Raw genomic sequence first — 12,101 nt, 5'->3', positions numbered from 1 at the left:
AAAACATTGAGACAGGGCAACAAAAAGCTGGAAAAGTAAGTGGTATTAACAAGGAAGCGCTAGAAGAACATTTTGCAACTAATTAGGTAAATTGGCAACAGTTCAATAATTGGATCTGAGATGTCTCAGAAGTAAAGATGGGCAGAGATTTACCAATCTGAATAGCTGCGTCTAAAAATTGTTGAAGAATTTTAGAATAAAGTCCCTCAACATAAAATTGAAAAGATTTTAAATATATCATCATCTACAGTACATACGATTTAAAAAGGTGGGCAGAATTCATCTCCAAAAAACTTTATCATGTTATGGTACCAACATCCCTAAAACATGTAAAAGATAGCAGATGGGGATAGGGGACTTTCAAGGTACATTTTATATGAAAAAAGTGAATATACTAGAATCTAAAAACTTAAATTGTTTATTCCAAGAAATTTATAAAAAGTAGAGAGTACTGTATAAAACACAGTCATAGGTACATACACATTTGCCTATTAATGACAGTGAAACAAACTGTAGTCACATACAAATAAATATTACGTCCACAACTTTCGACATGTTTCTCAGATGTGGCTTCATCAGGAAAGGGACGTGACACTTTAAACCATAAAAACATAAATTTTTCTCAGCTTTAGGTGTATAGAAAGAGAAGAAGAAATCTAGAGTTAATAAATGACATTTTTATTTTGCATATTATAAACCAACATACATGACTATAAAAAAAAAAAAAAAAAAAAAGGACACAACCCCACAAGAGCCCACCCCAACCCCCCCAGGAGTGAAGAAATCTCCCGTACCTTGCGGTGCATAAGAGTGTGTTCAAATGGTGGTTCTCCCAGGCAGATTAGCATTGCTTGACCCCACCTCAGTTCCAAGGTAGCCAGATCTCCCATAGGGAGGGATGTAGCTTTTGTTCAAAATCACATAGTAATCCCTGTAACACGTAACGTGTATTCAGTATTTATAAAGTTTAAGGGAGGGGACGTGTTCAGAACAGGCTCCAAACAGACATGAACTGTACTCACCTCCAACGAAAGCTTTACAAAATTATTTACTGGGAGCTCAAATGGGTGAAGCAAAAAAAGTCCCTTAACCGCTTCAGCCCCAGAAGATTTTACCCCCTTCCTGACCAGAGCATTTTTTGCGATTCGGCACTGCGTCGCTTTAACTGACAATTGCGCCGTCGTGCGACGTGGCTCCCAAACAAAATTGACGTCCTTTTTTTCCCACAAATAGAGCTTTCTTTTGGTGGTATTTGATCGCCTCTGCGATTTTTATTTTTTGCGCTATAAACAAAATAAGAGCGACAATTTTGAAAAAAACGCATTATTTTTTATATTTTGCTATAATAAATATCCCCCAAAAATATATAAAAAAATTTTTTTTTCTCAGTTTAGGCCAATCGTATTCTTCTACATATTTTTGGTAAAAAAAAAGTTTATTAATTGGTTTGCGCAAACATTATAGCGTTTACTAAATAGGGGATAGTTTTATGGCATTTTTATTAATAATTTTTTTTTTTATTAGTAATGGCGGCAATCAGTGATTTTTATTGTGACTGCGACGTTATGGCGGACATGTCGGACATTTTTGACACATTTTTGGGACCATTGTCATTTATACAGCGATCAGTGCAATTAAAAATGCACTGATTACTGTGTAAATGACACTGGCAGTGAAGGGGTTAACCACCAGGGGGCGGGGAGGGGTTAAGTGTGTCCTTGGGAGTGATTACTAACTGTAGGGGGATGGGCTCTGTGTGTGACATCACTGATCTCTGCTCCAATGACAGGGAGCAGAGATCGAGTGACACTTGTCACTAGGCAGAACGGGGAGATGCTGTTTACAACGGCATCTCCCCGTTCGTCCTCTCCGTGAGGCGATCGCGGGTATCCCCGCGGCGATCGAGTCTGCGGGACCACGGAGTTCCCAGCCGGCACGCGCAGTGGCACAGCGGGGAATTCAAATGGACGTACAGGTACACCCATTTGCCCAGCCGTGCCATTCTGCCGACGTACATCGGCGTGCGCCGGTCGGGAACCGGTTAATTAGGTACTGGCATGTGTAAAAATTGCACTTATTTTAAGGATGCTCCATAGTAACAGTATCCCCCATTTGTGAAAGCCCCCAACGCCCGGTGGTCACCAATAACCGCAAGGCAACGGAGGCACATAGGGCGGAGAGGTAGTCAGCAGATTAAACCTATCAATAAAACAACAAAGGAAAAAATAATATTAAAATAAAGACCACAAGATAGCATCCAGACTTCAATGAACATTAGAGGGGGTTAATATTCCACCAAACTGAGAAGTTTTTACCTGTGAGAACATCGCCCATGTCACCTGAGCTCCCAAAGACTCCCAGCACGGCCAACGCCATGGCGGGTTAAGGGTTAAAACATACCCCCCCCCCCCCGTTGGCGCCAAAACACGGCGTGTGACATCACGCCGTGATGATGCAACACGGACGCTACAGGGAGGGTGCGCGAGACACAGAGTAACACCCGGATGTCGGAAGTGTGTAACTGCCGACGCACGCTACAGATCCTCACCGCAAACATGCAGTGCAGACACCGCCCGGAGAAGGGAATTCCATCTCCGGGTATATGTGTCTGTGGGCTGTACTGATGGTAAATCCTTGGGATGCTGTGTCACAAATGAACCCTCAGGGCGGGCAGGCAGCAGAATGTGGAAACCCCCAATGGGGGGTACCCATCCCGCTGCACACCCTCGGGCATCCGTACGGGGATCTATGGCAAAAAAGGGAACCGGAGTGTGGGTAAGGCAGCACATCTGCATGAAAAAAAATAATAATAAAAGGAAGGGGGGAGAGAAATTGCAGTGAATGCATCTACAGTACATAAGATCATCAAAAGATTCCAAGAATCTGTGTGCAAGGGACAAGGTCAAAATGCAATATTGGATGCCTGTGACCTTCAGGCCCTCAGATGCATTAAAAACAGGCATGATTTAGCCCACATTCAAATCGGGCCGATTTGGCATGCAATTTGACATGTCAAATCGCATGCCAAATCGGCAGCTATTGCCAGCAATGACAGCGTCTGAATCGGTGCGATGCCGACTCTGACGCACCGTTTCCCAAAAGTAGTTCCTGCACTACTTTTGGTGACTTTGGGGGCGATTTCAAGAGACATCTGTGCAGGAAACCCAAATCTGAAATCGCCCCCGGAGTCGGACTGATGTGCGGGTATGAAATCTTGTCAGTGAACTTGCACAATTTCTAACCCGCAGTCAGTGTGAACCTGGGCTTTGTGTTGAACATCACTGCATGTGCTCAGGAATACTTCCAAAAATCTCTGTCTGCGAACACAGTTCGCTGTGCCATCCAAAAATGCAAGGTAGAGTTCTATCATGCAAAGAAGAAGCCATATCTATACATGATCCAGAAATACTGCCTTCTCTGTGTCAAAGCTCACTTAAAAAGGTCTGTTGCAAAGTGGAAAACTGTTCTGTGGTCAGACAAATCAAAATTTTACATTCTTTTTGGCAACCATGGGCACCACATCCTCCAGGCTAAAGAGGAGAGGGACCTTTCAGGCTTGTTATCAGCGCTCAGTTCAAAAGCCTGCATCTCTCATGGTATGGGGATGCATTAGTGTGTATGGAATGGTCAGCTTGCACATCTGGAAATCACCATCAATGCTGAAAAATATATCCAGGTTTTAGAGCAGCATATGCTTCAATCCAAACAACATCTTTTTTAGGGAAGGGCCTGTATATTTCAGCAGGACAATACTAAACCACATACTGCATCTATGACAACAGCATGGCTTTGTAGTAGAAGAGTCAAGGTGCTTAACTAGTCATCCTGCAGTCCAGATCTTTTACGAATTGAACACTTTTGGTGCATCTTGAAACAAAATATATGACAAAGAAGACACAGGACTGTTGAGCGAGTAGAATCATATTAGGCAAGGAAGGGGGAAAAAATGTATTTTCCAAAACTCCAGCAACTGGTCTCCTCTGTTCCCAGAAATTTACAGAGTGTTGTTAAAAGAAGAAGGGATGCTACACCATGGTAAACATGTCTCTGTCCCAATTTTTTTGAGACATATTGCTGACATCAATTTCAAAATGACCTTATTTTTTTTTTTCTTCAAATGGTACATTTTCTCAGTTTAAGCATTTTATTATGTTTTCTATGTTCTATTGTGAATAAAATATGATATCTGCAAATCATTGCATTCCCTTTTTAATGTAGATTTTACACAGGGTCCTAATTTTTTTGTGGCATTGGGGTTGTACTTGCATTGTCAGAAAATTTACTTTGCATGTTTCTAGCCACAATTTATAACAATCAGTCACAGCATCTGCCATTTCTTGTATGTAACACATTGTAATTGACATTTGTAAGAATCAAACTTTATTTATAAGTACAACTAATGGCTGCGTGTGATGCCTGTGGACACAGTTCAGCCAATCAGTTAGTTTATTTCTTTATATACTTCTCTGTCAATGTTTAAAGTCTAACCATGTGCTTGTTTATTCTTTCCCCTGTGCGGCCAGTTCCTTGGAGGAGAAGAGCACAGTCAGTATTCTGGATGACATTGGCAGCATGTTTGATGACCTTGCAGACCAGCTGGATGCCATGCTGGAGTGAAATTGCAGTGTTTGTGCGTGTGGTGGTCTCCTCAAGGCAAGGTCCCACAGACTGCTTCTTGCCTCTTCCCACGTTGCTGGTACCTGTACAGACCATCCACCTTCTCCTAGGACCCTTCCGAGTCTGGTTCCCCCGACCGCCCCGCAACATATGCCTAACCTTAGCACAAACAAGCAATGTTGAATACCTCAGGATTGTGCTTAATCGGGGCAGCATGGAAGGAGGCCAACCAAGAGGTGGCACGAGCCACTGGGCTCAGCCGTTCCAGCATCAGGATCAGTTCCAGAATGCACTTGCAGAGCAGATCCCGGTCACAACCTGGATTGAGATGACCGCAGTCTGTTGATGGATGACTAGGTATACTGCAAAGCACTATGAGAGAATGGATACTGTCCAGCAGTGAAACAGCACGCATCCTGCCATCTACTTCAATTTCACACCGCCAACCTATGGTGAATCCTTCCCTTTTTGTAATTCTTGTTTTTTCGTCTTGTTGCAATTGCTGTTATTAATCAATGTACGAAAGGGATATGAACTCACCTCATCAAGAAACTTTAAGTGGCTGTCAAATGACCCTACTCTGCGCTGCCCATATTTTAGAAGCCACAGATTACTGCAGTTGCGATGAGTTTGTGCATTGTAAGGTGCCATGGAATTTGTCAGGAGCTGGTTATACAGTCTTGGGCCATGTTGTCAGCTGGTGGCCAACACTCTAGTGATCTTCAAGCTTCCCCACCAAACTAGATTAAACAAAACTTTATTATCTAAACATTAAAGTACCCTTTCCCTGGTGAGCCAAATTGTGGAGCATGCAAAACTCATCTCATGAACTTTCTAAAATATTCTAAGCTGTCTTCTATTCCCTAGCAGATAGGAATATGCCCACATATTAACAATGTCTTTTGTTAACCAGAAACCTTATCACCTTTTCTATATGAACCTGAAGGTCACTCTGGATCAAGTGTTAAATATTTAGGGGTAACACTTAAAGTCCCCTAGTAAGCACTTACTGTTCCCTATTGGCAACGCCTTACAAAATGTACTTTGTTTTCCCTATTAGTTGACTTCAAGGTCATTCAAGAAAGAACATAATTCTCTTTTCAAAATGAACAAGTGCATTCCATTATTGCTGGGAAATGAAAGAAGTGTATTCCATTACCATTGGAAAATATAAGCTAATGCCAAATGTATTACCTTGGAAACAAAGTGATGTTGGAATTCTAAGTACAGTTGGTTCCCGATGGCTCTTCCATTTTCAAACCACCATTTAATGGAACAATTGGCTGGAGCGTGATAGAACAACTGGGATCTTGTCCAATGGTAACAAAGGTCCTACCTAAATCTCCAAACTTCCTGATGAACTGAAGACTATACTGAAAGCACAGAAAGTAGAATTTAGTAGTAGAAATCCTGAAAATGACTGACAGGGAGAAGAAAAAATATCTAATAATTGGATCCCTTTATTTATTTTTTTGATATGTGAAAGTCACAAAGAGACTGATTGACATGAATTTACCCAGCCTATAGGGAAACTGAAATAGCACAAATTCCAGACTTTTAAGGGCCTTTCTGCTGTTTTTTTTTATATTGTTATTTTTACATTTTTTTATTATTTATTTATGTTTTCTTTGAGTTGTAAAGGCTGTGCCTTGCCTCCACACAATTAATATTTGGAAGGATCGAGGGGCAGATGATATGTGTACTAGGTCGCAATTTGGGCTTTGTAGAGTATTTAAGAAGGCAGAGTCTTGGAACGATGAGTCTCAACTGAAAAAACATCATCAAGAGCTGTGCCATGTGTAAATATACAACCCTTTTTTTGGAATTGGGCGGAGAGTCATCTGGCATCACCAAAGTCATTTGTAAACCAAAATGCCCTGTACATGGTTAGGGGAAGGGGGCTTCTCCTGTTTTGTGATGCAGAATGGAGTAGCCATTGCACAATACCAATTCCAGGTTAGAGTCATGGAATTATAGGGAAGAAGACAGATGCCAGAGGCATTATCCTCCTACAGCATAATCATGGTTGTGAAGGATTCCTTTTTCAAAAACTGTAATGCAATGTGTGCATTTCTGTTTCTATAGGTCAGTGACATCAGGTAAACAGCTATAGAGGGAAGGTTCTATGCACAGTGAGAAAACACTCCACACAACTATAGATGTACTGCTCTCATTGAGGTCATCTCACATTCCCTGAAACAGGACAGCTGTCAGTCCCCCCTTGCTGTGCTGGTCAGATCATTAATAACACCATTCCTAGTTCCCAAATTCAGAGTATCAGTGTCTTAAAATAAACCTGTAATGACTATAGGGTATAAATTCCGTACATCTAGGACTCCAAAACAGGCATCAACAAGAGTCTTCACATGTCTTTGTTTGAGTCCTCCTTATTCTGCAGATTTGATGTTGACGGTTGGAACTCTGCTTTGCTTTGCAGTGCACCATTCCTCCCTGGCCAGTAAGGAGGAGTAGCACATTGCGCCATTCCTCCCTGACCAGTAAGGAGGAGTAGCGCATTGCGCCATTCCTTCCTGACCAGTAAGGAAAAGTAGCACATTGCACCATTCCTCCCTGACCAGTAAGTAGGAGTAGCACATTGTGCCATTCCTCCCTGACCAGTAAGGAGGAGTAGCATGTTGCGCCATTCCTCCCTGACCAGTAAGGAGGAGTAGCACATTGCACCATTCCTCCCTGACCAGTAAGGAGGAAAAGCACATTGCGCCATTCCTTCCTGACCAGTAAGGAAAAGTAACTCATTGCACCATTCCTCCCTGACCAATAAGTAGGAGTAGCACGTTGTGCCATTCCTGCCTGACAAGTAAGGAGGCATAGCACTTTGCGCCATTCCTCCCTGAGCAGTTAGGAGGAGTAGCACGTTGCGCCATTCCTCCCTGAGCAGTAAGGAGGAGTAGTACATTGTGCCATAACTCCCTGACCAGTAAGGAGGAGTAGCACATTGCTCCATTCCTCCCTGACCAGTAAGGAGGAGTAGCACATTGCTCCATTCCTCCCTGACCAGTAAGGAGGAGTAGCACATTGCTCCATTCCTCCCTGACCAGTAAGGAGCACACTGCACAGAGCTGAGGCAGAGGGTTGGATGAAAGAATGTGGAGAGGGGCTTCTGGGATTCTAGAGGACATAAACATATATGCCTGCTTCCAAGTCCCTAGGCCAGTGCAGGTTTAAACTTATAATCAGGGAAATGCAAGCAAATAAATAAACTGCCAGTCAGTACCATAAAGTGCTAGATTATACCTTCACATATAGTTGTGCATAAAGTCTCCAGAGTTCCGCTTGAGTGCCCAGATAAAGCCCACTCCTTAGCATGGGAATTACTAAGAATACCCCTTCCCGCAACCCAAAATTCAGTGCTCCTCTAGACCTAAACGATGGCTGTAGCAGTGTGCTGAGGACTTTATGTGCAATGCTGAAGCTGTAATTTGGTATCACATTTTACCTGATAAAGGCATGTCAAACTCAAATGGAACAATGGGCTAAATAGAGTGAAATAATGTTTAATATGCCCTTTGAAGACCATACCTTCCTAATTCTAGCAAAATACTAATCCTAACCTATAGTAGCAATTGCACCTTGCAATATTTTTAACCCAGAGAAAGGGCCTAAAGACATGTTAACCTTCAGAATGAAGCAAGGAAATGCATCCTTTAGCAACTGGGAAACAGCTGGAGCCTTTGTTTTAAATTCATGAACCTTTGAGAGCCGCAAAGAAGTGAGAGGTCCAAAAACACCAGTTCGACTTTGCTTAACTTAAAAGATGGCTTGCATTGCCATGAGTACAGTTTACTGTTTGCCCTTTAGGAATCAGCTGGGTTTCAGAACATTTGTCCCCCTGTGATTTATGTTTTTACTATGCATTAGTCAACAGTTTTTAAGCAACAAAAACTTGTTTTTAGTGTGTCTGTGTCTAGGAAATATCTAGCTTACATGCTGAGTATCTAATTTTTATGTTGATGTTTTCTGAACACAGGAGGATTCAGGGGCATTTCCAGAATATTTGAATAAAATTTAACAAACAGCGCTCAGGAAAAAAAATATAGCCCAAACATTCCCTTTGTGTAAAATATATATATGTATATATAACCCCCAGCAGCTGGAGTAAACCTATCCCCTTGGACAGATAAATCTATATATAAACCAAAGCCAGAGCTATGATAACAATATACCTTATGTGAAATATTATAAACATAAAACTTATATAATTACATAAAGTGAAAAAGTGTTCTAAATTTTTTTTTTATTTATGTAGTCCATGTGCTCACACTCAAGTGCACAAAAGTTTCATCTGAATCCACAATGTGTCCACAATAAATTGCAATATATATCTACCCACCGCTAAGTTTTACCACCGTGTAGAAAACCACACAGCATGGAGACCCTCACCATATATCAAGACCTTTAGATGTCAATGTGTCATATCAAACATATTGCAATAAGCACATGGCCATCAGGTGTCTCTTTTCTTCCCTGAGGTTCGCTCTTTAAACTTCCATCAATGTCCTTGAGCGTGCCAAACATTTCATAGGAGAAAGCAAGAAGCCAAGCCCATAGTTTAGTAAGAAAAAAGTTATTAAAATGTTAAAATGTGTTTACATGAGTATGGGATGCAACCCCTTTAACAGTGAACTCGGTATAAACAAATATGGCGGATGCCCCACTTCCTTGGCGCTTTTTGGTCACATGGACTTTGTCCATGTGAAGAAACGTGTTGAGGACATGATGTCAGATGCGGTGCAGGAGGTCAATGCACAGTGTCTGTCACTTCCTTGACCCGTTTCCTCACATGGATTTTGTCCATGGCCATGTGATGAAACACGTTGAGGCAGTGAAATCAGATGCTGTACCAGAAGTGGGGCATCTGCCATATTTGTTTAAACCAATTTCACTGTCTGTTCATGTAACATTTAAACAATTTGTTAAGGTGTTTTTTAATTGATTACTGCACTATAGGCTTTGCCTTTTGCTTTCTCCTATATGTTTGGAGCAATCCAGAGCATTAATGGAAGCCTAGAGAACAGACCTGAGGTAAGGAGAAAGACATCTGGTGGCCGTGTGCTTATTGTGATATGCTTGATATGACCCACTAACATCTAAGGGTCTTGATATCTGGTGGGAGTCCATTCTATATGTGACTTGCTTCACTGTGGTGAAACCTAGGGGTGGGAAGATATATTGCACTTTATGGTGGACACATTGCGGATTGAGATGAAGCCTTTATACACTTGAGTGTGACACAAGGACTATATATATATATATATATATATATATATATATATATATATATATAAATTTTTGAACACTTTTTCACTTAATGTATTAATATATGTTTTATGTTTATAATATTTTGCATATTTTTGCATAAGATATATTATTGTTATCATAGCGCTGTTTTTTTTTCTATACTTCCAGAATTTTACTGAACTTTGAATTTCTCTAAACAATTTCTGAATCTCCAGGCATGTTGCAATGTTGAAGAAGACAACATTTAATTACAGTGGATGGTATTTGATTTACCACATTTCAATTAATGATTAATTCCCAGTTGTCACATCTATGACATGGCTCCAAGGAGGCCTGGCTGTTCCTGGAAAATCCTTATCCATTTAACCTATATAGTAATGTGAGGTTTTTCTAATTGCCACATACTGTATATGGAGACCCTCTGAAGAGTTTCAGATCAGTAAAACACCGACATGGATTGCGACTATCAACTTAATACCTTCTGTAACTACCTGAAAAGTTATTGACCTAAAACCATATGTATAGACATATGTATATGTCAGGACTCCTTGACAATCTTGCTCCAGGTCAGTGACCAATAGATAGATAACACTGTAATCTTCAACTTCTAAAACGAGTGACATCCAAGGCAACTTCAAGTAAGCATTCAAGAGAGGGTGGGCTGGGTCTTGGCTCCACCTCTTCCTGTTTGATCTCACATTCTCCTAATGAGTTGCTGTGAAAGGTTGAGTAGTTGTTAAGCTGCAATTAGATACAAACTCCGAGACTTGGCCTTCTTGAATCCACCAAAGATGGTCCCATTCGCCTAATGTATCTGCAATAAAAGCCCTAAACCACAAACTCAACTTGCAGGAAAAGAATTTGGGAGCATAATTCAAGATGAAGTATTAGAAAAACTTTATGATGATTACCTGAGCTTAAAAAGTCACAACACCAAATTAAAATATAATTGATATAATCCTTGTTTTAAAGCAAGTGTAAACTAGCCGAAAGGGGCAGTTTTTGGCACAGAACAGGTCTAGGGTAGTTAAAAGGAGCTTCCCTAATCCTCAGGAAATATTTAAAGCCCAATTCATCTTTAAAAATCACCATTAACCCCAATGCTTTTCACCAGAATGGCAACATCTTACTGCAGTGCCCCAAATCGTCACTGAAATCTCCTGAGGGGGAAAAGTCCTAAATCCACTCATCATCCCTACAGCTTTCAGCGTGTGCTTATTCGTCTTGTAGACTGAGAATTGTGGGAGGTGGGGGTGGGGGGGTGGAGGGGGTGGGCAGGGACTGAGTGTTAAGCTTGCCAGTTTCTGAGAATGCTTTTGTCAGTGAAAAGTACATTGGAATGTCACAGACTCTCGTCCTATAGTGTTGTAGCGTTGCAGCCACAGGTGGTACCACATTCACATAACACTGCTGGAGCGAGCGACTATTTTCCAAAATCTGTTCAGAAATATATGATTTTATGAAATATAAAATAAATTACATAGTGTTAAAAATGAAATGTATTTAATGTGATGGCAGCAAGATTTAAAAAAAAAAAAAAACTATTCATTAAAGGTCTACATGATTGATACATATATATCATATATATATATATATATAATATATATATTTTTATGATTAAGTTATGGAAAAGATACGTACTGTATATCCGTTATGTGACAGCTATGCATCTTGGTGCTTTCCCTGCAGTGCTGTGCTTTTACACTTCATTATTCTTGCATTTTATTTGTGACTGTGATGCTGTATTGATAACGTCTGAAAAAATAAAACAGAAAATTTGTTTTTTTTTTGTTATATTATTTCTAATTTTTTGGTATATGTGTAAATTATTATAGCAGCTGTCACCCCCTGACATGCATCCAAGAAAAAAAGAATCTCTATTATGGAATAAAACAACTGTGTTCAGTCCTAATGACCCCCATAAGCACACACTTTTTACAGCTGAGACAGTAAATGGAAGTATTTTCTGTATTTGTGAATGATAATGGTACAGGATGGTGTGATGGACCTTAATTTCATTGCTGCCAATTGTTGGAAGCACTTGTATGTGCATTATTGGCTGCATTGCCATTTAATAAAGGTCCCATGGGCAGTTTTGGCTTTGGTGTCGTATGTTTATGCACTGATTCATCAAGCAGGATTCATTTTTTTATTTTAAAATCAAACTACTTACCTTTAAGTTCCAAATTTTGTAGTACAGCACAGGACACAGGCTTGATATTCAT

At 40.6% G+C, this 12,101-nt stretch overlaps 1 protein-coding gene across 3 annotated transcripts in view; it reads left to right on the top strand.

Annotated features, from left to right (window-relative positions):
- The window catches only part of CASKIN1 (CASK interacting protein 1), a 396,595-nt gene extending 387,694 nt beyond the window's left edge, over positions 1-8,901 (top strand). For all 3 annotated transcript variants that reach the window (XM_073636485.1, XM_073636486.1, XM_073636484.1), the window contains one exon: positions 4,524-8,901. In XM_073636485.1, the coding sequence (XP_073492586.1) occupies positions 4,524-4,617 (94 nt within the window). In that variant the 3' untranslated portion in view covers positions 4,618-8,901. The remainder of the gene's footprint in view (positions 1-4,523) is intronic.
- The last annotated feature ends 3,200 nt before the right edge of the window (positions 8,902-12,101 follow it).

The sequence above is a fragment of the Aquarana catesbeiana genome, linkage group LG06 (genome assembly GCF_042186555.1).
Source record: "Aquarana catesbeiana isolate 2022-GZ linkage group LG06, ASM4218655v1, whole genome shotgun sequence".
Lineage (NCBI taxonomy): Eukaryota > Metazoa > Chordata > Amphibia > Anura > Ranidae > Aquarana > Aquarana catesbeiana.
Note: the sequence above shows the minus strand (reverse complement) of the source record. Positions and strands in the feature narration are given on the sequence as shown.